This window comes from Saccopteryx leptura, chromosome 1 (genome assembly GCF_036850995.1).
Source record: "Saccopteryx leptura isolate mSacLep1 chromosome 1, mSacLep1_pri_phased_curated, whole genome shotgun sequence".
NCBI classification, from domain to species: domain Eukaryota; kingdom Metazoa; phylum Chordata; class Mammalia; order Chiroptera; family Emballonuridae; genus Saccopteryx; species Saccopteryx leptura.
In genome coordinates this window covers 259,148,142-259,174,107 of record NC_089503.1, presented here as the reverse complement: position 1 = coordinate 259,174,107, position 25,966 = coordinate 259,148,142, and the positions used below count along the sequence as shown (strand labels likewise).

The window sequence follows — 25,966 nt, the reverse complement described above, 5'->3', positions numbered from 1 at the left end:
GGCATCATCATGTCTAGGGAGGCTTTTTACTTTTTGGAAGTTTATGGTTACCTTTCTTTTTTCTTGACAACAAACAACATGTTCATATATGTTACAGGGGGAGAGTGACAGGACCTCAATTCTTCTGAGAGAAAGAATTCAATCAAGAGACAAAGTACAGCAAGTAAAGGGAGAATTTATTGGCCATGTAGGAAGAAAGTTCGAGAAAAGGGGACCTTGGAGACAGGTTCAGGGGGTTAGCCCAGGACAAGCTGTTGCTGCTCACTGCTCCCCTGGTTGCTAGGCTCAGTAGGTTCCCTTTGCAGGGGTCTCAAACTCAACTCAGCATGTGGGCCGCAGAGCAAGATCACAGCCGTTCGGCGGGCCGCACTAGGTCTACAAAAGGCAACTGTTACGCAACACTTTTCTCACTGCAGTTGAAAACAAAAAAAAATCAGTACAAAATTGTTCGGCGGGCCGCATGTGGCCCGCGGGCCGCGAGTTTGAGACCCCTGCTTTAGAGTTTAGGAGAAGGAGAGGGCAGGAAAAATGCCTGGGGGAAAGAAGAAAGGGAGGAGCAGGAGGAAGAAGGCTGCAGGAATACTTCAGGAAGGGAAAGGGAAGGATATCCTTCTGAGACCTCCAGCCTAAGGGGTTTAAACGCTGAGGATTTTAAGGGAGGCCCCAGGGGAGGATCTCAATAGAATATTCATTAGCTCTCCAAGTGTGTCTTTTAGGGTAATGGTTATTGATTGGTTGGTGCCAAGGCAGGGGTCATTAGTCAATGCAGCTGGTCCTGAGGTCAGCCAGGGCTTCCCTTTGTCTGGTTTGGGTGTTATTCTGGGCCTGGAGCTGAAACACAACTGAGGCCTAGATGTTATCTCTAGGGGTTAATGCTTAAGAGCTATTCTTGGGCTTCCTTGTTTGTTCCTCCCCTAAGGGGGTCTAAAACCACATGACTAGAGATATGCCAGGGGAGGAAAGGGCAGGGAGGTCTGAATCCCATGTCCAAGGAAATGAAATCAGGGGCTCTAAACCACATGACCAACTAAAGGAGGAAAGGTCACCCTCGGGGCGAGGTCCTTATTTTCCCAGTTTTGCCCTTTGCTAGGCACCGACCGAGTCTCTCTGCTCTAGTGACCTGTGCCTGGCCCATAGCCCTTGCTTTGCTCATTTCTGTCTAACTGCCTACCACATATATGCATATATGCAACACCTTCACTATGTCATAAATAGCCAAGATCTTTTTTTTTTTTTTTTTTTTTTTACATAGACAGAGAGAGTCAGATAGATAGGGACAGACAGACGGGAATGGAGAGAGATGAGAAGCATCAATCATCAGGTTTTTGTTGCGACACCTTAGTTGTTCATTGATTGCTTTCTCATATGTGCCTTGATCGTGGGACTACAGCAGACCAAGTAACCTCTTGCTCAAGCCAGAGACCTTGGGTCCAAGCTGGCGAGCTTTGCTCAAACCAGATGAGCCTGCACTCAAGCTGGCAACCTTGGGGTCTCGAACCTGGGTCCTGCGCATCCCAGTCTATCCACTGTGCCACCGCCTGGTCAGGCAATAGCCAAGATCTTAAATATACACCAAGACTGTCCCACCTCTTGGCCTTGGCCCAGGCACTATCTTCATGCCTGGACCCCTCAATTGGACCCTTGTCACTCAGGCTCTACCCCTGTCATGCCCCCTTTTCCCTATGTTCCCACAGGACTGGGACACCAGCACTGGGAATCAGTGCCCCTCCCCTGTGTCTCAGTTCCTCAGCCTGGAACATCAGAGGCTGTGCACAACCCATCTCCTCCTACCTTAAAGAAATACAGGGAGTCCTCAGGTTACAATACAGTTTTATTCCTACAACAGTGACATAACCCGAATTTTGGTGTAAGTCGAAACACACCCTAGCCTAACACAAATTGAACACGTGTGCTTTTAACAGTCCAAAATGGCATAGGTCATCGTACTGGGGAACACCAACTCCCTCACTCATATGCCACGTTACTGGGTATTCTTCTGCCACGTGCAAGCAAACTGGTTCACCCACATAGCCCATAAGTAAGATGCTAACGGTGTAAGCCAAAAGAAATACTCACATCTCAATTTTTTTATTTTAGTGAGAGGAGGGGAGGCAGAGACAGACTTCTGTATGCGTCCTGACCGGGAATCCACCCATCAAGCCCACTAGGGGGCAATGTTCTGCCCACCTGGGGCCCTTGCTCCATTGCAACTAGAGCCATTTTTTAGCACCTGAGGCAGAGGCCATGGAGCCATCCTCAAGGTCGGGCCAACTCGCTCTAATTGGCTGCAGGAGGGAAGGAGAAGAGAGAGAGAAGCAAAAGGGGGTGGAGAAGCAGATGGGTGCTTCTCCTGTGTGCCTTGACTGGGAATCGAACCTGGAACGTCCACATGCTGGGCTGATGCTCTACCACTGAGCCTAATGGTCAGGGCTCACATCTCAATTTTTTAAAAGTTTTTATGAGAGTGAGAGTCATATGTTGAGACTGCCGTAACCCGAGGACCCCCATACTACCATTAGTACTGGATAGGTATCTCAGTTGGTTAGTGTCATCCCAGGTCTGATCCCCAATCAGGGCACATACAAGAATCAACCAATAAATGCATACGTAAGTGGAACAACAAATTGATTCTCTCTTCTTCTCTTTTCCTCTCTTTAAAATCAATTTAAAAATTTAAAAAACAATGCCACCGTTTATTTATTTTATTTATTTATTTATTTTACAGAGACAGAGAGAGAGTCAGAGAGAGGGATAGACAGGGACAGACACACAGGAACGGAGAGAGATGAGAATCATCAATCATCAGTTTTCCGTTGCGACACCTTAGTTCAGGGGTCGGGAAACTTTTTGGCTGAGAGAGCCATGAACGCCACATATTTTAAAATGTAATTCCAGCCTGACCGGGTGGTGGCACAGTGGATAGAGAGTCGAACTGGGATGCAGAGAACCCAGGTTCAAGGCCCCGAGGTCGCCAGCTTTAGCGAGGGCTTATCTGGGGTTTTTTTTAATTATTTTTTTTTATTTATTCATTTTTTTAGAGGAAGGAGAGAGAGAGAGAGAGAGAAGGGGGGAGGAGCAGGAAGCTTCAACTCCCATATGTGCCTTGACCGGGCAAGCCCAGTGTTTTGAACCAGCAACCTCAGCATTTCAGGTCGATGCTTTATCCACTGCGCCACCACAGGTCAGGTGGCTCATCTGATTTGAGCAAAAACTCACCAGCTTGAGCCCAAGGTCGCTGGCTCGAGCAAGGGGCTACTTGGTCTGCTGAAGGCCCGAGGTCAAGGCACGTATGAGAAGGTAATCAATGAACAACTAAGGTGTTGCAATGCACAACGAAAAACTATTGATTGATGCTTCTCATCTCTTCGTTCCTGTCTGTCTGTCCCTGTCTATTCCTCTCTCTGACTCTTACTCTGTCTCTGTAAAAAAAAAAAAAAAAAAAGTAATTCCATGAGAGCCATACAACAACCCGTGTACATTATGCATTATCCAATAAAAATTTGGTGTTGTCCGGGAGGACAGCTGTGATTGGCTCCAGCCTCCCGCAACCATGAACATGAGCGGTAGGAAATGAATGGATTGTAATACATGAGAATGTTTTATATTTTTAACGTTATTTTTTTTATTAAAGATTTGTCTGCGAGCCAGATGCAGCCATCAAAAGAGCCACATCTGGCTCACAAGCCATAGGTTCCCAGCCCCTGCCTTAGTTGTTCATTGATTGCTTTCTCATATGTGCCTTGACCGTGGGCCTTCAGCAGACCAAGTAACCCCTTGCTCAAGCCAGTGACCTTGGGTCCAAGCTGGTGAGCTTTGCTCAAACCAGGTGAGCTCGCGCTCAAGCTAGCGACCTCGGAGTCTCGAACCTGGGTCCTCCGCATCCCAGTCCGATGCTCCATCCACTGCGCCACCGCCTGGTCAGGCACAATGCCACCATTTATTAAGGCTGAATCTGTGCAAGGCACTGTAACAAGTGTTTTACAATTGGCTTTACTGTCTCCATTTTAGACTGGAGAAAACTAAGGCTCAAGGAGAAGGTCACTGGCCTGAGGTCACACACTGGTAAGTGGCACAGCCAGAACTTAACTCCAGAGCTTTAAATTGTAACCATGAATTCACTCTACCTATATGGTTCCCATTAAGGAAGTTGGAAGATGTTTTTCTCTCACCTACAGAAAGTGGGATGGGGGAACTCTGTGTGGGCCTGGCCAACCTAGAGGAATAGTGGTTGGGCACAACTTGAAGCCCCCAATCCTCCTCCCTTCACTAACCAGCTGGGAAGGGTCTGGGACTCAGGAATCACCTGGTAGCTGTGAGGACCAAAGGTCAGACAGGGGTTTCCTGCCTCCCCCGGGAACTTCCTCCTTCTCGACACAACTCCTACCTCCTTGATGAACACCACCCTGGAGTACCCCTTCTCGCTGCCAACTACCCCTCACTTCATTACACTGGCTAATGAGGGGATGAGTCCTCCTGCAGCATCCTTCACCCTGCTGTACCCCCTACCAGACAGTGGACCGCACTTGTGTTATTGTCACCTAACCAAGGTCCAGCATCCTTTCCATCTCCTGTTGCTTTCCCCTCAGCCCCACCCCTCTTTTCTGCCACCCTTAGAGGCTGTGTCCCACTCTGTCTCCCCAAGCCTGGGGGTCTTCCCAGTTGAGGCTGGGGCTGATGCCTCTTGGAGAGCCTGTCATCACCCAGCATGGGGGGTGACCCTAGAACTCCTGGTTTTGGGTGACAGGCAGGAGGGCACACCCTTTTCTCCTTGGTTCTAAAATCTCCTCCATGCCCACCTGGAGGTGACCCTCAGTGAGGCTCAGCTCCCACCTATCTGGCACTTCCTTTCACCATCTCATGGAGCCCCAAAATAATGCTTCCAGCAGAAAGTGATAGTAATAACAACAACAGCTTCCTGCCGCAGCCCTAGGACTGGGCATCATGCATACCCTACCTCGCAGAGGGGGACGCTGAGGCACAGACAGGACAAGGCCCTCCCATTAGCTCACACAAGCCCAGCTGGCTCTCCTCATCTCCAAGTTCACTGCTGCTTGTGCTGCTGTTCCCGGAGCATTTATTATGAACCTATGTGAACCAGGATTGGGTGGGATGACAACTTGGGAAGTCCATGTCACCACCATCCACGGATCACCTTTCTGTGAGCTAAGCACTCCACAATATTTAGCTCATTTAATTGACACTGCCCTGTGAGATGGGCACACATGTGTAGTCAACCCACTGGAAGGTAAGCTTCACTCAGTGAACTAGCAGCTTAAGACCCAGAGCCGGTCCCTTCTCCTTCCTGTGCCTAGTTGTCCTCCTCCGCATGATGGACACGATGACACGAGCTAATAATATGCTGCACGTGCTGGAAACAGCACCTGGAACAGAGCAGGGGCAGGTGGAGAAACGCAGGCTCAGAGCCGCTGAGGAAGCTCAGCCACCCAGCTGGTGCCCCACCCAGTGTTAATCAAAGCGGCCAGCCAGGCCTTGTTCCCCGCCCCCCTTCCCTCTCCACCTTCCCTTCACAGCCTGGGTGGGAGTGTTGAGATAACCCACGGCCCCTGTTTCCTCCCGGCCAGGAAGGAGCCAGGCAGAGGAAGTATTAAAAGGAGTAATATAAACACTCCCCTCTGTGGGCGGCAGGGTCCAGAAGGGGCAGTCACCACCCACAGCAGACCAGCCAGCTGAGCAGCACCAGTGCAGCGGCAGCAGCCCAGGGAGGAGATGGGCCTGGCGATGGAGCACAGGGGGTCCTACTCTCGGACGGGGGGCAGCCCTCATGGCTGCTGGTATTACCTGCGCTACTTCTTCCTCTTTGTCTCACTCATCCAGTTCCTCATCATCCTGGGCCTGGTTCTCTTCATGGTCTATGGCAACGTGCATGTGAGCACCGAGTCCAACCTGAAGGCCACCGAGCGCCGGGCTGAGAGCCTGTACAGCCAGGTCACAGGGCTCACGGCCAGCCAGGCCAACCTGTCCAAGGAGCTCAACCTCACCGCCCGTGCCAAGGACACCATCATGCAGATGCTGCTGAACGTCCGCCGAGACCTGGACAGAATCAATGCCAGCTTCCGACAGTGCCAAGCTGATCGGGTAAGGCGAAGGGCTCAACACTGGCCCTGGTGACCCCAGAAAGTCACATTACCTCTGAGCTTCAGTCTCCCCATCCATGAGATGAGGAGTCACAGACCTTACATTTTACATGAGGAGCTCTAGTAGATCAGCAATGCATGTTTTGTTTGTATAAGTATATCCCATACAATATTTGAGATATATTGACATTTAAAAAAAAAAAGTATTTGTTATCTATTCAAAATTCAAGTGTAACTGGGCATTAGCCCTGGGCCTATGACTTAATAAGTGTAAAGTGCCCAGAATGTCCAGTTGCAAATAAGAAATCGCTAACTGAAACTCAAAATGGCCATGGCTGGTTTTCTCAGTGGATAGAGCATCGGCCCAGTGTATGGATGTCCTGGGTTCGATTCCCAGTCAGGGCACACAGGAGAAATGACCATCTGCTTCTCTTCCCCTTCCACAGCCAGTGCTTCAATTGGCTTGAGCATGGGCCCCTGGTGCTGAAGATAGCTCAGTTGATTTGAGCTTCAGGCCCCAGCCAGGGGTTGCCAGGTGGATCCCGGTGGGGATACATGCACAAGTCTGTCTCCCTATCTCTCCTCCTCTCACTTAAAAAAACAAAAGAAAACAAAAAACTCAGAAAGTTTGGTTCTTTCTTAGTAATAAATATGAATGGCTTATATTTGCTTTATGCTGGCATCTGCTTGAGAAATATCTCATTGAAGCCCAGGAGGCAGGGAGAAACTCTAAGTACTATTGCAGATGCGGAAATGGAGGCTTGAGAAGAAGGTGGCTTTCCCGACGGGCAGAAGCCGATGGCTCCCTGGAGAAAGTCACAGCGGCACACATGGGGCTCTCATGGAGAGTATCATTTCCTTGCATGCATGTCAAACTCACTGGGCAATTGCTCATGTTCCCTCACACACACCACACATGTGCTTTATCTGTGGAGGTCTTGGTGTCAGACACTGAGAAGGGTTTCCCCTTTTGGGCCTTGGTAGAATGGGGAAGGAGACTGGGTGGGGACAGCCTTGATTCTTGATTCTTCCCGCTGGAGAGGTTCTGGCTGGCTGGGGTGAGATGCGGGAAGGTGAAGGATAAGCCTCAGCCCACCTAGCCCTCCTCACTGGACAGAAAGGCCTCCTCAGATCTGCCCCAGGAAGAGCCCTGTCTCCCCCTTCTCAGACCTCAGGGCAAGGCATGTCCTCCTCAGACCCCCAGAATGAGGGGAGTTCCTTCTCAGACCCCAGAGCAGGATGGGTCCCCCTTAAACTCCAGGGCAAGGTGGGTCTCAACTCAGACCCCCAGGGAAGGATGGGTCCCCATCAGACCCCCAAACGGGTGAGCCCTCCTCAGACCCCAGAGCCGGGTGGTTTCCCCCTCAGGCCCTTTAATGGGAGGAGTTTCCCCCCCACACAGGCCTCCTGGGAAGTATGGGTCCCTATCTGACCTTGAGAATGAGGGCAGGTCCCTCCTCAGGCCCCCAGGCAGGGCTGTGTACCCTCTCAAGCCCTGGGTGAGCCATCAGTTGTCTCACTTCCTGGGAATTAACCAATTCACATCATCCAGGACACGCACTACCATCCAGACCAGGAGTCATTAGGAAGGAATCAGGATCGTAATGTGTCAGAAACTTGCACGGATCCCAGAATCCTGATTCCCTGTCATGGAAGATTAGAAATCTAAATATCTGTATCTTCACTACTTAAATTTTTTTTTTTTTTTTACAGAGACAGAGAGAGAGAGTCAGAGAGAGGGATAGACAGACAGAAACGGAGAGAGATGAGAAGCATCAATCATCAGTTTTTTGTTGCGACACCTTAGTCTTAGTTGTTCATTGATTGCTTTCTCATATGTGCCTTGACCGCGGGCCTTCAACAGACCGAGTAACCCCTTGCTCGAGCCAGAGACCATGGGTCCAAGCTAGTGAGCTTTGCTCAAACCAGTTGAGCCCGCGCTCAAGCTAGTGACCTTGGGATCTTGAACCTGGGTCCTTCCGCATCCAAGTCCGACACTCTATCCACTGCGCCACTACCTGGTCAGGCTTCACTCCTTTAAAATTTGAAAATCATAGTATTTTCCCCTTTGAGATGACAAATTCCTCTGGGCTGGAACCCCTCAGGGTTTTCTCCTGAGGGGGCCCTGGGTCCCATGCCCCCCACCCCAGGAGGAAGGGTTCTGATGGCCGTGCAGTAGCCCCTGGACTGTCCCCAGCCCCAACTCCAGCAGCCCCCGTGTCTGATGGTAGCAGATACTAATCTTGGTATTTCCGTAATTCTGGAAGTGCTAAGAAACATAGTTTTCCTTACATTTTTCTGCAAATGCAACTGCATTTCTTGTCCTGAGACCCTAGAAGAAAAAAGAGACTTGAACTTGGTGATTTAAAAAAAAATTATTGATTTAAGCAAGAAAGGAAGGAAGAGAGAGAAAGAGAGACAGGAATGAGCCGTTCCTGTATGTGCCCTGACCAGGGATCGAACCAGCAACCCCTGCACTTCGAGACAATGCTCTAACCACCCTAGCTATTTGGCCAGGGCAAACTCAGTGATTTTATTAGGATCTGTTCCACCGTCACCTGTGTCAAGGCGCCAGAACCCTTTCGACACTTGTTCTATTTTGACACTTGTTCTAATTAGAAAATAACCTCTTTCTTTTTTTTTTTTTCTTTTTTCTTCTTTTTGTATTTTTCTGAAGTTGGAAACGAGGGGCAGTCAGACAAACTCCCACATGCGCCCTACTGGGATCCACCCAGCATGCCCACCAGGGGGCGATGCTCTGCCCATCTGGGGTGTTGCTCTGTTGCACCCAGAGCCATTCTAGCCCCTGAGGCAGAGGCCACAGAGCCATCCCCAGCGCCCGGGCCAACTTTGCTCCAGTGGAGCCTTGGCTGCGGGAGGGGAAGAGAGAGACAGAGAGGAAGGAGGGGGGGGTGGAGAAGCAGATGGGCGCTTCTCCTGTGTGCCCTGGCCGGGAATGGAACCCGGGATTCCTGCACGCCAGGCTGATGCTCTACCACTGAGCCAACCGGCCAGGGCCATAACCTCTTTCTTTTTCTTTTTTTTAATTTTATTTTAATTTTTTTATTTTTTTACAGAGACAGAGAGAGAGTCAGAGTGAGGGATAGATAGAGACAGACAGACAGGAACGGAGCGATGAGAAGCATCAATCATTAGTTTTTCATTGCGCATTGCAACATCTTAGTTTTTCATTGACTGCTCTCTCATATGTGCCCCGACCACGGGCCTTCAGCAGACTGAGCAACCCCTTGCTTGAGCCAGAGACCTTGGGTCCAAGCTGGCAAGCCCTTTGCTCAAACCAGATGAGCCCACGCTCAGGCTGGCAACCTCGGGGTCTCAAACCTGGGTCCTCAGCATCCCAGTCCGACGCTCCATCCACTGCGCCACCGCCTGGTCAGGCCATAACCTCTTTCTTATATTATGTTTGGATCCAACTCACTTTGTCTGCACCGGCAGAACTGCTGTGGCTAAGGGTTCTGAAAGAACTCACTGGAATTTTACCCGAGACTGAGCTATTTCTCTGCTCCCCCTAACACCAGGTATTAGCACAGGCCCAGTTTCCCAAGGACAAGAGTGAGAAAAAGACATACCCTCTGCACTCATCATATCTTTACTTGTGATATTTCTGTGGAGAGTATTTTTTCCTCAAACTGTGGAAGACATGGCCTTTATTGAATCATAAAAATTTAATTCAGGCCCTGGCCGGTTGGCTCAGCGGTAGATCGTCGGCCTGGTGTGCGAGGGACCCGGTTTCGATTCCCGGCCAGGGCACATAGGAGAGGCGCCCATTTGCTTCTCCACCCCCCCCCCCCTTCCTCTCTGTCTCTCTCTTCCCCTCCCGCAGCCAAGGCTCCATTGGAGCAAAGATGGCCCGGGCGCTGGGGATGGCTCCTTGGCCTCTGCCCCAGGCGCTAGAGTGGCTCTGGTCGCGGCAGAGCGACGCCCCGGAGGGGCAGAGCATCGCCCCCTGGTGGGCAGAGCGTTGCCCCTGGTGGGTGTGCCGGGTGGATCCCGGTCGGGCGCATGCGGGAGTCTGTCTGACTGTCTCTCCCCATTTCCAGCTTCAGAAAAATACAAAAACAAAAACATAAACAACTTAATTCATGTGCCATATAATTGACCCACTTCAAGTGTACAGTTCAATAATTATTAGTACATTCACAGAGTTGTGCAACATCATCACAAATGATTTTAGAATATTTTTCATCCCCTAAAGAGAAATCCTGTCCCCATTAGCAGACACTCCATATTCCTCTCTCCTCTCATCCACTGGAAACCATGAAACTGCTTTCTGTTTCTTAAGGATTTGCTTATTCTAGACATTTTATCTAAATATGTAGAATCAGAGACTATGTGGCTTCTTGAGACTGACTTCTGCCCCTCAGCATCATGTTTTCAGGGTTCATCCACATTTTAGCATGTGTCAGTGCCTCCTTCATTTTTATTATCAAATTGTAGTCATCGTAACAACTTTTGAAGATGAGACCAGCTTTCCCAATAAAGGAGCCACTCATGAACTGGGCCAAACTAAGTCCTCTGAGTGCTGGATCTGATGAGGCCCCAGCCCCAAGGGTCTGAGCAGTTTGGGTTCAGGGGACCCACAGGCCCCTCTGAGCTCTGTCCTGTGTCCCGTCCGGACAGGTGGTCTACATGAACAACCAGAGGTACATGGCTGCCATTATCCTGAGTGAAAAACAATGCCAAGAGCAACTCAAGGAGACTAACAAGAGCTGTGATGGTGAGTGGTTCGGGCAGCAGGGAGCCAGGGTGGTGGCCTCCCCGTCCAGTTCCTTGGCAGCCCCCCAACTTTCCCAAGTCCTATCATCCTGTCCCTGTAGCCTTGCACCTCGTGCTGAACCAGAAGACCAAGACACTAGAGATGGAGCTGGCCAAGGAGAAGGTTGTGTGCACCAAAGACAAGGAGAGTCTGAGTCTGAGCAAGCAGGTGGTGGAGGAGCAACTGGCTGAGTGCAGCAAGGCCCGGGAGCAGCAGCAGCAGGAGCGACAGCTAGCCGAGGACCGGCTGCAGAAGGTGAAGGTCCTCTGTCTCTCACTGGACAAGGACAAGTTCGAGACGGACCTGCGCAACCTCTGGAAGGACTCCATTATCCCTCGCTACCTCGATACCATGAGCTTCAGCACCTTCCATCATCCTGTCTCAGAACTAGCCTCCATTCGGAGAAGCTGTGACCACATGCCTACCATCATGAGCAACAAGGTGGAGGAGCTGGCCCGGAGCCTGCGGGCTGGCATTGAGCGTGTGAGCCGTGAGAACTCGGACCTCCAGCGCCAGAAGCTGGAGGTTGAGCAGAGCCTGCGGGCCAGTCAGGAGGCCAAGGAAAAAGTGGAGAAGGAAGCCCAGGCCCGGGAGGCCAAGCTCCAGGCCGAATGCGCCAAGCAGACCCAGCTAGCACTGGAGGAGAAGGCAGCGCTGCGGAAAGAGCGAGACAACATGGCCAAGCAGCTGGAGGAGAAGAAGCGGGAGGCTGAGCAGCTCAAGATGCAGCTAGCTGTCAGCAACACAGCTCTGGACACCTGCATAAAGGCCAAGGTGAGCCAGCAGCCTGGGATTCACATGGCACTGGGGTTGGAACTAGAAGCCAAACTGGTGGTGATGTTGAACTTGGATTTGAGGTTGGTTAGAGTTTAGGTTTATTAGGACTCACTTGAGAGTTTCATTGACATTAGGATAGGAGCCAAGTTTGAAAGGGATCAACACTACAGAAGAGTATAGGGTTAAAATTGGAGTCAGAGGTAGGGTGGTTACTGGGTCCAGGGTTGAGTGAGGGGTGAATCTATATAAAATATCAGTTGCATTGTGACCAGGCTGAGTTGAGGCATTGAAGATGGACTTAGAATTTAGGGTAGAGTCACACACAGGTGGCAATTGAATATAGAGTTGGTTTAAGGACTGTGGTTATATATTCATGTAGGATTTTATTGGCAGTAGGATTGAGGTGGAGTTTGAAATTGGGAATGACACTGATAAAGGGTTAAGGATTGGGGTTGAGTTTAGGGCAGCTGGATAGGCCTCAAAATTAGTTTAGGGTGAAGATCAGGGATTCATTGAGTGCTGGTGTAAGGGTTGGGGATTGTTTGAAGAGTTGAAGGATCAGGTGGCTGTGGGGTATGGTTTGGAGTGGCATCTAAGTTATGATGAGGGTCAAGTCAGGTCTAGAGAAAGGCTTGAAATGGATGTTGAATTTCTGTTGAGAGTTGGGTCAAGGTAAATTCTTGGTAACTGCCATGTGTAGGGTTGGTTTGGGTTAGTATAGGTTTCCATCTCATTAGTCTTTAGAATTGGGATTAAATTTGGAGTCTAGATTATAAGAAAAGGTTAAAAGTCAGGTCAGGGGTTGCATGCAGAGTAGCTGTTGGACATAGAGTTGGATGAAGAGTAAATCTAGGATGTCATTTGCTTTGGGCTTGGGTTGCAGTACTGAAGTTGAAGTTTAAGGCTCAGGTGGGTGTAGGTGGCTGGTATGTCTAAAGATGATTAAAAGTTTGAGGCCAAGCCTGATCAGGCAGTGGCATAGTGGACAGAGCGTTGAACTGGAACCCCAAGGTCACTAGCTTGAGCAGGGTGTCACTTGGTCTGCTGTAGCCCCCCACCCCTGTCAAGGTACATATGAGAAAGCAATCACTGAACAACTAAGGTGCCGCAATGAAGAATTGATGCTTCTCATCTTTCTCCCTTCCTATCTGTCTATCCCTATCTGTCCCTCTCTCTGACTCTCTCTCTCTGTCTCTGTCACACACACACACACACACAAAAAGTTTGGGACCAAGAGTAGATTTAGGATTTCATGGACATTAGGAGGAACAGAGACTGGCATTGATCATAGGTTAGGACTTGAAGCTGGGTTGTGTTTAAGATGGCTTGTTGGAAGTTGAGTTCGGCTGGTGCTGGACTATATTTGAGGTGAAGGATTAGGTGACCCTGGGTTAGAATGGAGAGACATTGGGTTGGGATGAGGCTCAAGGCTGAATCTAGAATAGATGTCGTGTGGGTGCTGATCATGGGATGGGGTTCTGTTTCAGGTAGAGGCTGCAGATCTAAGGTTGAGTTGGGGTCAAGCATGACCTTGAGGAAGGTGTTTGTGGGTAGTTATGGTGGATCCCAGGGCTGGGGCTTGGGGATGGGGTTAAGGGGTGGATTTTTCATAGTAGCTGGGTCTAGGTGATAGGTTGTGGCCAGAGTTAGATCTAAAGTTATATCATATCAAGTTTGTCATTGGGATTGGGTTTAGGTTAGGGTTTGATTCTAATGAAGTCTCCATTTTCATATTAGGATTAAATTTTAGGTAATTTGAGTTCAGAAGTGGTTTTGGATTTCAGGTTTAGAGGTATTGGCTCAGGCTGTTTGAGCTGTGGCATTGAGAATTGGGGTCCAGTAGTTTACAGAGTGGGTCGACTTCGGTCTGGAGGGGGCTGGGTTGAGTGGATAGACTCAGTGGGGTCACGGATTGGGGTCAGGTGGTCACTGAGTCTGTAATGGAAACAAGCAGCCAGCTCTAAAGAGTAGGTTCTCTGGGGAGCTGTCAAGCATAGCCAGTCCCTGGAGTCTTCAGTCATTTTAAGGCAGGGGGCACAGATGATGATTGTACATCTGTCAGCACATGTGTCCTCTGTGAGTACCTGTCCATTTCTCCACCCTGGAGGGACCATAGAACCAGGCCTCCAAGGGCATGGAGAGGCAGGAATCTCCCTGGCACTCTGGTTCAGGGGTCCTGGCTCTGCCAATCTCCCTCTATCCTTCTTTTCACAGTCACAGCCGATGCCTATACCAAGACCTGTTGGCCCTGCTCCTAACCCACCTCCCATCGGTGAGTGCAGGCAGAGCCAGGAAGGGGGGCTGCTGCCTATCCTTAGCCCAGGGGAAGGGGTTACTAAGGCAATAGGTTGGGCCTAACCCCCTCTCTCTGCAGACCCAGCTAGCCTGGAAGAATTCAAGAAGAGGATCCTGGAGTCCCAGCGGCCCCCTGCAGCCAATGCAGCTCCATTTGGGTGAGATACTGGGCAGGTTGAGATGTTCAGTCTCCTGCTTTGGTCTCGGGACTAGGGGTGGAGGGAGGCTCATCTCATACTTGGTGCTTCCTTAATTGAGTGCCTGCTGTGAACCAGACCCTATGCAGGGCCCTGAGGACACAGCAGTGACTAAGATGCACACAGTTCTATTCACAAAACTCCTTGAGTAGTGGGTGAGAGACAGTGATAGTGTCATGATAGGAAGAGTGACCAGGAACCTTCAATTATTAGGAGCTTAGTGCAAGGTTGGCACTGCTCTAAGCATTCTGCACTATTAACTCATTCACCCTATCAGTTGATGAGCAACTGTTATTCCCACTTTCCAGATGAAGAAGGAAGCACAGAGAGGGTATGCATCATGCTCCAGATAACACAGCTAGAGAGGAGCAAGCTAGGACATGAACCCAGGTGATTTGATTCTAGATAAACAAGGGAGGGCCTTGGTGAGCAAGGGCCAACTGAACTGGAGGATAAGCAGAAACAGACCGGGGAGGACAGATGGAAGAGTGCTCCAGGCAGCATGAGTAGCTACAGCAAAGGCCAGTGACCTGGGCTAGAGTGGTGGAAAGGAAAAAAGAAAGAACAACATCTGAGAGTGACCCTGGGCCTCTCACGCCACCCCTCACTTTCTACTTCTACAAAAATCGGGGCTTCACCCTGGCCAATGGTTCTATTGTTTGGAGTGTCGTCCCAATACGCAGAGGTTGCTGGTTCATTGCAGGTTCAATCTCCCATCAGGACACATACAGAAACAGATTTATGTTTCTGTCTCTTTCTCTCTTTTTCCCTCTCTCTTTAAAATGGGGATCTCTGAAATCAAGGGTATGGAAATGCTTTGCCAACTGTAAGGTGCTGTCTCCCGGTGGCTGAAGCACGGGGCTGGGGGCCTCAACGGGAAGCTCATGGGCAGCTAGCACATGCTCAGGTCATGGCTCCATGCCCTGCCCCCTCACTGCCTCCTGGGGCCCAGTTACCCATCCAGTGACACCCTGTACATCACGGAGAAGAGGACTCAGGCTGCCGCCCCGGAACACCCCGTGTTCCCTTCCAGGTGGAGGTCACACTCCCTGTTTGGCCACACACCACTGGCCTAGGACTCAGAGATTGGCTAGCCTATTTGCGGTTTAGGATCTGAGGTCCAGAGAGGCAACCGAGATTTAAAGTCAGATTCCTCTGACACCCAAAGCCTGTGGCTTCCTTTAATGACTTCACCATCAGACTACCTGGGTCTAGTTCAACCTCAGGGTGCTAAATGCAGGCCTTGAGCCAAGACTTCTAGAGGTCTGTCACCAACAACTCAGGGTGTTCTCCATGTACCTCCATCTCCACTACACCTCTTCTTACATAGCCCCTTCAAAGGGAGCTCACCCCCTGGAGGAACTGGTCCCCTCTTTCTGGAAGGCGCTGCCTCAGCAAAGTCGCCCAGCCTTAGCAGCCTGCAGACAGGGCAGCAAGAGGGTAGGCAGTGCAATCATTTGCACTGCTCTGAGCAAATGATTTTCCTTTCTCCATCTTGGCCTGAAGCCATCATGGCAAGGAAGGAGGTTCTATTATTATCCCCATTTCTCAGAGAGGGAACTGAGGCCCCAGGGAAGCGATCAGCCCGGGGTAATGCGTCAGCAAATCAGTGCCAGAGCCAGGCCTGTCCAGGTCCCAGCTGAGAACGGGGAAGCTCTTGACATTGTTTGTTTACCCCAAATGACGTCCCCCTGCTGAGAAAACAATGGGCTCTTGAGCCTGGGCCCCTCCTGCTTCTCTCTGCAGGGTCGCAGGAAGGGCCGCTGGCTCACGGGGCTCCAGCCTTGACTCTCCCCCCTTGAGGAAGGGGCCAGGGTTAAGCAGGCCAGGACCATCAGCTTGTTCAGTTCCCAGCTCAGCCAGATACTCTGGGTAACCTCAGGCGAATCCATATTTTTTTAAATTTTAAATTTTTATTTATTGATTTGAGAGAAAGGAAGGGAGAGAGAGATGGATTTGTTATTCTATTTATTTATGCATTCATCGGTTGATTCTTGTATATTCCCTGACTGGGGTTTAAACCCGCAACCCTGGAGTATTGGGATGATGCTCTATCCAACTGAGCTACCCAGCCAGGGTCCAAATTTTATTTTATTATTATTTTTTATTATAAAAGTTATTTTATTGCCTGACCAGGCGGTGGCACAGTGGATAGAGTGTCGGACTGGGATGCGGAAGACCCAGGTTCGAGACCCCCGAGGTCGCTGGCTTGAGCAAGGGGTTACTCAGTCTGCGGTCTGCTGATAGTCCCGTGGTCAAGGCACATGTGGGAGGGCTATCAATGAACAACTAAGGTGTTGCAACCGGCAATGAAAAGCTAATGATTGATGCTTCTCATCTCTCCGTTCCTGTCTATCCTCCTCTCTGACTCTCTGTAAAAAAAAAAAAAAAAAAAAAAGTTATTTTATTTTAACAGAGACAGAGAGAGAGTCAGAGAGAGGGATAGATAGGGACAGACAGGAACAGAGAGAGATGAGAAGCATCAATCATCAGTTTTTCATTGCGACACCTTAGTTCAGGGGTCCCCACACTTTTTACACAGGGGGCCAGCTCTGTGAGGGCCACCACATACCGTGCTCCTCTCACTGACCACCAATGAAAGAGGTGCCCCTTCCAGAAGTGCAGCGGGGGGCTAGATAAATGGCCTCGGGGCCGCATGCGGCCTGCGGGGTGTAGTTTGCGGAAGCCTGCTAGTTGTTCATTGATTGCTTTCTCATATGTGCTTTGACCGTGGGGCTACAGCAGACTGAGTGACCCCTTGTTCGAGCCAGCAACCTTGGGCTCAAGCTGATGAGCCTTGCTCAAACCAGATGAGCCTGCACTCAAGCTGGCAACCTCCGGGTCTCGAACCTGGGTCCTCCACATCCCAGTCTGACACTCTATCCACTGAGCCACCACCTGGTCAGGCTATTGATTGATTTTAGAAAGAGAGGAAGGGAGGGAGGGAGAGAGAGAGAGAGAGAGAGGAACATTGATCTGTTCCTGTATGTGCCCTATCCTAGGATCAAACCAGCAATCTCTGTGCTTTGGATCAATGTTCTAACCAATCAAGCTATCTGGCCAGGGCTAATTTTGTTATTTATCAATTTCAGAGAGAGGAAAGGAGAGACAGAAACACAGTAACACTGATCTGTTCTTGTATGTGCCCTGGCCAGGGATCGAACCTGCAACCTTTGTGTTTCTGGACAACACTTTCAGCAGGACTCTTTCTTTTTGATTAAATTTATTGGGGTAACATTGGTTAATAAGCAGGGTCCAAATTTGAGATGCACCTAATCAGGAGCTGGGTCTGAGGTTCTGAATCAAGTCATGTACCCCACAATCTGGGATTTGATTTCCCTTCCATCCATATTCCTCAGCACTTCAAGAAAGTCTCTGCTAGAGCTAACGCACGCTAAGGCCTCCCGCACATGTGCTGTTCTCCTTTGTTCACAAAGCAAGGGCAGACCAGGGCCCAGTATTACCTGGACTTGAGCACAAGGCCTTGCTTCACTGCACATTTTTAGGTCATTTTCTTTTTTTTTTTTTTTAAATGTATTTTTCTGAAGCTGGAAATGGGGAGAGACAGTCAGACAGACTCCCGCATGCGCCCGACCAGGATCCACCCGGCACGCCCACCAGGGGCGACGCTTTGCCCACCAGGGGGCGATGTTCTGCCCCTCCGGGACATCGCTCTGCCACGACCAGAGCCACTCTAGCGCCTGGGGCAGAGGCCAAGGAGCCATCCCCAGCGCCCGGGCCATCCCTGCTCCAATGGAGCTTCGGCTGCGGGAGGGGAAGAGAGAGACAGAGAGGAAGGGGGGGGTGGAGAAGCAAATGGGCGCTTCTCCTATGTGCCCTGGCCGGGAATTGAACCTGGGTCCCCCGCACGCCAGGCCGACGCTCTACCATTGAGCCAACCGGCCAGGGCCTAGGTCATTTTCTATGAGTGAAAAGTGCATGAGCTTTCCTTTACTTGGTAAGACTGGGTGTCCATTAGAGGTCAATTTAATTAATTTAAAAACACAACACATACACTTGAGATGAAGACAAATATTAAGTAAATACTGATTTAGAAGCTATGTGGCTCGAGCTAGAAAAGTCAGAGAGGTGGAAGGTCAAAGACAGGAGCGCAGCCCTGGTTCTGACAGGGTGCCAAGGACACAGGCAGAAATAAGGCACAGAAACTCATATCCTTGTGGGGCTCACAGTCTTGTGGGTAGACAGATAATAAACCAGGTGAATGAGTTGTTTTAAGGCCCCATGGTGATGGGCAAGACAGAAAAGGGATGAGAGAGTGAGAGAAAATTATAATTTTCCACAGGGCAGGGCAGGCTTCCCTGAGGAGGTGACATTTGAGCAGAGAACTAAAGGAAGTGAGAGAGGAGCCATGGTGGGGAGAATGTTCCTGGAAAGTGTGAACCAGGCAGACAGCACAGTTCATTCAAAGGCCCTGAGGCAGAACCATGCCTGGTGAGTTTAAGTGAGAAGGCTGGTATGGCTGGAGCCAAATGATCAATGGGGGAAAGTGAGAGGAGGGGAAATCAAAGAGACGATAACAGGATAAAGGGCTTTGTGGCTGTGGTGAGGACAGTGGGAGCCCCTGGCAGTCTGTCAGCGAAGGAGGATGTGACCAGACCAGGTGTTGGCACCCTCTGGTTATGGTTGGGGATGCAGGTGAGAGCCAGTGATCAGTAGGAAGACGACTGCACCGGTTCAGGTCAACAATGGGGACTTAGGAGCCTCAGTCTGTGAAAAATAGCAAGGAGTGACCCTCCGTTGCAGACTGGTGGGCAGGAGTGAGTGAAGTATGTATGTCAGACAGAGACTGGAGCCAGGGAGGGTGGACCAGAGCCAGCCAAGGAATGTGAGGCTAGGGCCCCAGGGAAGAGACAGGGAAGGAAGGGAGGGGGCCAGCGGAAGCAGGACTTGGCTGTGGCCCCCACTCCCCCACCAGGAAACAGTCGCTGCGCCAACCCCTGACCCCTCACGAGAACTTCTGCCAGGCCAAGGAGGGGGAGGCCATTCCCACAGCGGAGGAAGGCTCCTGCAAAGGGTGGGGGAGGGGTGGTAGTGGAAGCAAGATACTAGTTCTTTTTTATTTATTTTTAGGTTTTATTTATTCATTTTAGAGAGAGGAGACAGAGAGAGAGAGACAGACAGACAGACAGACAGAAAGAGAGAGAGAGAGAGAGAAGCAGAAAGCATCAACTCTCATATGTACCTTGACCAGGGAAGCCCGGGGTTTCGAACCGGCGACCTCAGTATTCCAGGTCAATGCTTTTACCCACTGCGCCACCGCAGGTCAGGCAATATACTAGTTTTTGAAATTTGGGGAAACTGCGGCAGGGTCTGAGTCTCTGAAGAGACAGACTTGCTGGAGAGAAGAGATTGTAGAACCTTGAATTCCTGATCAACAGGATCTGGCTTTGTCCTGAGGGCGCTGAGGGTCCACAGAGAGCATGTGAATAGGGGCCGGCTCATGAGAAAAACTCTCCTGAGAATGAACGTGTGTGTGGGGTGGGGGTGGGGGGTGGGGGGGTATGCAGGAACTTTGGGGCAAACTTCCAGGATCCCAGAGCCTTAAGGAGCAAAGTTGAGTCAGACTGCAGCAGAGGCCTGGAGCACAGGAGGTGGTCTCTATGAACCTCAGACTTCTCTTTTGTATAATGAGGAGGCACACGTCTCACTCCCCCCTTCCCAAAGCAGTTCAATGATTAGGAGTCCATCGAGGAGGATGAACCCTTAGGGAGCCAGAGTCCTTGGTAGCAACAAGGCGCTGGGGTAGGAGGAGGCAGGACCAGGCGAGGTTTGTCCTTCTGTCTATCTGATAAACTTGTATTCCCATCTCCTTTCTGCCCTAGTGGCTGAGAAGGCTCCAGGCCCTGAGGACTGAGAGGTGGCCCTGACTCACAGGTCTGCAGACCTGTTGCAGCGAGATGCCTACACCAACAGCGTGGGACGCAGCAAGGGCCATGGTCAGGCGACCTGTGTAAACACACCATAGTGGGCGCCCTTGGCCTGTGCCCCATGTTTATCCTTCCCACACCCCAGAGCCCCTAATACTCTCACAGGCTCACACCCACCAAAGCCACGATGACATTCCACAGAATGGCAATGTCACATAGACATGGTGACATGTCATGCACACAAACCTTCGCCCAATATCACACCCCTCTACACACACAGACAAGGCACCCAGGGCATCCTCTCACACCCCTGTGACCCCCCCCCACTACTCTTCCGATCGCCTTATCTTCCCCACGCTTCCTCACCCACAGCCCTTCAGGACTAGGGAAGTGAGAACAGGAAGACATTCACTTCCATCTCTGGGACAATTCCCAGGCCCACCTCGCATGCCAGGGAGCATGTGGTCCAAGGGCAAGCGTAGCCCACTGACCCTTCATAGCCGGCATAGGGTGCTGCTCCTTCACTCCCTCTCCCCCCACACCCAGCCCTGCCTATCGTCCTTATAAAATGTTAGTGTCACTAAATAAATGTTATTGATCCCTTTAAAGACACCAAGAGTTGTGATTTATGCTTTGAAACGGCACCACCCTGCCATGAGCAAGACTAGAAAAAAGATGAAAACTGGAGGACTCCCAGCCCCAACGTCCCTGGTCCAGAAGGCTCTTCCACCCAGAACAAACATGGGGGGATAGTAGCTTCACCCAAAGTCTGGGCAACTCCATGTGGGGAGAGACAGCATTGTTGTCAACTTTGTATTTCTTTAAAACAGCAAATATTCATGATGCAGTTTCTTACAAAGCAGATCATCCATTTGTACCTTTCATTTTTCTAGATTTGCAAAGATTCTCCCAAGTCTTGACAACAATCGCTGAGGTTACCACAGCCTGTCATGAATTGCAGGAACTACTCCTTGCCAAAATTATTCCAGGAACAATATCACAAGTCTCAGGCCATTTGTTTTATTTTGTTGTTTGTGACAAGATGGGTTATCAGAAAGGGCCTCAGTCTACTTTGGGGAGCACTTCAACTCCATGATCACTAACCTAGCAGTTAGCCGGGGAAAAGTGCGTTAGAGGAACACAGGGAAATCCTATTGTACCCAGCAGATTAGAAAAAAGTTTAAAAACCATAATACCTACAGCTGGTGAAGATGTAAAGAAAAGAGCATTTTCCTACAGGACTGGTAGAGATGAAAATCTTGCCATAGCCCTTCTAGAAATTAGTTTGGGGATATTGATAAAAGTAAAGATGCACCAACCCTTTGACTCAGTCACTCCATTCTAAGGGGCTTATCCCTGAAACGTGAAAACTGCAGAGGAAAAAAAAAAAAGGAAATGGCCACAAAAGGAAAAACAACCTAAAAATTGTGATCTATACAATCTGTTTGTACCCCCTACCTTTGACCTTGAGTCCCTCTCAGCCCATCCCTTGGGACCCTGGACAGGGAGGAGGATGAGTCACAAGGAGCCAAGAAGCTGGCAACACACGCTCAGGGCAGGCAAGTCTGGAGGGACAAAGGAGCGATACTTCCTGGATACGGAAATATAGATGAGAGACAGCTGCTGCAGGAAACACTCGGCTGGGGCTCCTGCCAAGTCAGGGCAGGGAGGTTGGGCAGGCCAGGCTGCCGAGACAGATCAGTCTGGAGGCCCCAAGGAAGCAGGGACATCCCTGTGACCCTGAGCCTACTGCAGGAGCAGCCTGATGTCCTAGCTGGCTGCCGCTGGCCAGTCCCAGCAGCCATAGATGCCGCAGTTAGGGGTCTGGAGCCACGCATTCCTGATTCAAATCCTGGCTCAGTCCATCTCAGCCTCCACTTTCTCATCTGAGAAATGAATGATACAATCATTCTCTCCTTTTTATAATTGTATTTTTTTTTATTCATTTTAGAGAGGAGATAGAAAGGAGGGGAGACAGGACGCATCAACTCCCACATGTGCCTTGACCAGGCAAGCTCAGGGTTTCAAAACAGTGACCTCAGAGTTCCAGATCGACACTTTATCCACTGCACCACCACAGGCCAGGCCATAGTCATCCTAAACATTGCGGACACATGGGTACAGATCTGTAACTCTTAGTTGGCCCTCCTATCCAGAGCACCCAAGGATGCCATCCCTCTAACCAGCCCCTAGCCCCAGCTCTGGCTCCATCCTCTAACACTGAGACCTCAGACTCTAGCTCCACTGTGGCCCCCAAGCTGGTCCAGAGGGATCTTTCCATCATGGAATCTGACCACATCCCTCTCCTCACACACCCCGCATGGCTCCCCATTACCCCCAGCACAAAGTCCAGTTCCTCAGCTCTCTTGTGCCCCTTTCTTCACGTGCAGTGAACCCTGGCCTCCAGCTATCCTGTACATTTAATTCTGACTAGACTCACTGACTTTTATTCATTTATTTATTTTTGATGAGAAGGAAAGAAGTTTATTCAAGTGCTGGCAACCTGAGAAGATGGGGGAACTCATCCTCAAAAACCTATCTCAACATCTCAGTGCAGGCAGGGGTTTTTATGAGGAAGAGAGGAAGGCCCAGATGAGCCCCCTAGGCTCACTCATTTCTTTTTTCTAATTGACTTTATTGGGGTGACACTGATTAATAACATTACCCAGGTTTCAAGTGTACCATCCCATAATACAGCTGTACACTGCACTGCCTATTCACCACCCGTCACTGCCTCTTATCATTTGTGCTGTGCCCTTAGACTAGAATATCTTTTCTTGCCTTACAAATTCTGTGTCCCCTGAGGCCCACCCCCAGCAATACCACCTTCAGGGAGACCTCCTGGATGTCCCAGATGTAGCCCTCACTTCCTCTGGGGCCTCCGCATCCCCATCCCTTACTCTTTCCAGCCCTGATCCTGTACCTCTGACTCACCCAGGGTTGGTGAAGCTCTGGGGAGCAGCAGAGACGAAGTACTGTTTGGGAGCAATTGGCAGACCCCCTCCCTGACCCTGTGGTCCAGCTGCCGCCTGAGGTTCTGACTCTGGTGATTTCCTGTGACCTCTATAAATAACCCCCATGATTGCTTCCCACAAACTGCCCCACCCTTCTTGGAAAAAAGGGATTGTAGCCAAGGATCTCAGTCCAGTTGTGTGCCAAGGCCCAGGGGGAGGTGAGGCATGGGGGTCCAGGCATCATGCCCCAAGAGCATCTCCTTCCTCACCTGGACCCTGCTCTCCCCTTCTGGGAGTCCTCCAGACCCTCTCCATGCTGTAACATCTGGACACCCACCCCCACTAGACCCACATTATTGCTTTTCTTCTCTGGGCATCAATACCTTTCCTGCAAAAAGGGTATAATAGTAGTACCCATGGACTCAGTTCTCAGAGTAACCCTTTCCATCTAGGAGCCCCCACATTCAGGGGCAATCCCAACTGCTGAATAAGCAAAGAAATCAACAAATAGTGACATATTGCAATGAAGCCTGTGAGGACATAGGGTTGGGGAGCCCTCTGTTGGGGAGCCCCTTTAATTGGAAGCCTCCTGAAGACCCTCTTATACCCTTTGTGGACCCTGGACACCTCCCAACCTCTGCTCACCTGTCCCCTGGATTCTGAGAGCTTGTATCTTCAACCACTGCAGGTGGAGATCTTTTTCTGATTTTGGAAAAGATCCTGGCCCTATTTGAAACTCAGTTTCCACCTCTGGCAAGGGGAGTCAACCCTTCATAAACCTCCGGATGGGTGTGGAAGCCTGGACCCCTAGGACTCAAGGAGGCTCTGATGGAGGACCTCCGGGTACCTCTTGTTAGAGCAAGGCGCCCTCTGCTGGTTTGTCATCACCATTGCAGGCTCCCAGTAAGTCGCAGAATCAAAGGCCTCACTATCAGGCCCTTCCTCTCCTAGAACTCACCTCCCTTCTCTCTCCCCTTTGCTCACTCTGCTCGAGACTGGTCACCTCACTATTCCTTGAATAGATAGTGATGTACTATTTCAGGCCCTCTGCACATGCTGTGCCCTTTTCCTGGGATATTTTCACAAATTTCCTCGAACTGGTTTCCTTCTCCCCCCCCATTCAGACGTCAGCGCATATACCCCCTCTGCTCCGCAGGGCATCCAGCCCAGAGGTCCCTGGCCCAATCATGTTCCTCACTGTAGGACAGGGGTCGGGAACCTATGGCTCGCGAGCCAGATGTGGCTCTTTTGATGGCTGCAAATGGCTTGCAGACAAATCTTTAATAAAAAAAAAAACGTTAAAAATATAAAACATTCTCAGGCCCTGGCCGGTTTGCTCAGTGGTAGAGCGTCGGCCTGGCGTGCAGAAGTCCTGGGTTCGATTCCCAGCCAGGGCACACAGGAGAAATGTCCATCTGCTTCTCCACCCCTTCCCCTCTCCTTCCTCTGTCTCTCTCTTCCCCTCCCGCAGCGAGGCTCCATTGGAGCAAAGATGGCAGGGCGCTGAGGATGGCTCCTTGGCCTCTGCCCCAGGCGCTAGAGTGGCTCTGGTCGCAAGAGCGACGCCCCGAAGGGGCAGAGCGTCGCCCCCTGGTGGGCGTGCCGGGTGGATCCCGGTCGGGCGCATGTGGGAGTCTGTCTGTCTCTCCCGTTTAAATATATATATATATATATATATATATATATAAATAAAACATTCTCATGTATTACAATCCATTCATTTCCTACCGTTCATGTTCATGGTTGCGGGTGGCCAGAGCCAATCACAGCTGTCCTCTGGGACACCACCAAATTTTTATTGGATAATGCGTAAGGTACACGGGTCATTGTATGGCTCTCACGGAATTACATTTTAAAATATGTGGTGCTCATGGCTCTCTCAGCCAAAAAGGTTCCCGACCCCTGCTGTAGGAGCTATGTCTCTAATGAGAGGAGGGGTAATCCTTGCTTGTTTCTGTCCCTGCTCCCAGCACCCTGCACTCAGCCTGTCACACAGAAGGCCCACAGTGAACTCAAATTAGAGTCAAACAGACCTATATGCAAATCCCAAAGCTGAGACCTCTAATAACCAACTACAACTCTATTTCCTCATCTTTAGAACTTCCCACCGCATTGTTATGAAGATCCAATAAAATGATGTATATAAACCATTGAGGATGCTTGATGAATATTAAGTGAGTAAATGAATGAATCAATCAATTAAAAATAAGTTTGAAAAGAGAGTAGGGCCCCTAGGGTTTCGTAAGCTACTTTTATGATACAAAAGACAGGCCTGTTTGCTCAGTGGATAGTGTCAGCCCAGGTTGGCCTGGCATGCAGATGTCTCAGTTTGATCCCTGGTCAGGGCACACATGAGAAGCAACTATCTGCTTCTCTTTCCCTCCCTCTCCCCCTTCTCTCAGTGGCTCAAATGGTTCAAGCTTCGGCCCAGGATGGGGGTTGCCGGATGGATCCTGGTGGGAGCGCATGCAGGAGTCTGTCTCACTATCTCCCCTCTGTTGAGGACCGAAAAATAATCAGGATATTTTGCGGTCTGGATATCTTGGGGACAGAGGTGTTGGGCCCAACCCCCCACCTCACCTGCCTGGTTGAGTTGCAGGAAGCTGAACTTGATTCTTGCTTGTCCCGCCCACATTCTCAGAATGGGCTGAAAGCTACTTTCTTATTGGTAAAGTTAGATTGACTAGTATTGTGGGGGTTGTCTTTGAGTTGCCTTGGAAACAATTGAATTGCTAATTGCTCACGTTTAGGGAGGAATAAAGACGGGTATTTTTCTTGGGGAGCCATTGTTGCAGCAGCCAGAGAACAGTAGTGACTCCTGGCCGAGGCATCCTCCCAAACCCACTGTATGTTATATATGTTTAAGTCTCTGTCTATCTTTAATTCAATTTCATACCTTGCCCACTAGGGACCCCTGAAGTAGACTGGTCGCGGCTGGTTCGTGACACCCCTCCTCTTTCACATAAAATAAAGATACAGGAGA

General features: G+C 50.3%; 1 protein-coding gene across 1 annotated transcript; it reads left to right on the top strand.

Annotated features, from left to right (window-relative positions):
- The first annotated feature begins 5,627 nt into the window (after nt 1-5,627).
- On the top strand, nt 5,628-21,425 carry PLVAP (plasmalemma vesicle associated protein). Its single transcript, XM_066349355.1, has 6 exons — nt 5,628-6,096; nt 10,737-10,833; nt 10,934-11,646; nt 13,864-13,921; nt 14,024-14,102; nt 19,985-21,425. Exons 1-6 carry the CDS (start codon nt 5,728-5,730, stop codon nt 19,989-19,991), a joined length of 1,323 nt encoding a protein of 440 aa, XP_066205452.1. The 5' UTR covers nt 5,628-5,727; the 3' UTR covers nt 19,992-21,425.
- Nucleotides 21,426-25,966: the final 4,541 nt, after the last annotated feature.

Coding starts and splice junctions, on each gene's coding strand:
- PLVAP (XM_066349355.1), top strand. CDS start 5,728: ATGGGCCTGGCGATGGAGCACAGGGGGTCCTACTCTCGGACGGGGGGC. Junction 10,834..10,933: donor GACTAACAAGAGCTGTGATG/GTGAGTGGTTCG, acceptor CTGTCCCTGTAG/CCTTGCACCTCGTGCTGAAC. Junction 13,922..14,023: donor TCCTAACCCACCTCCCATCG/GTGAGTGCAGGC, acceptor CTCTCTCTGCAG/ACCCAGCTAGCCTGGAAGAA.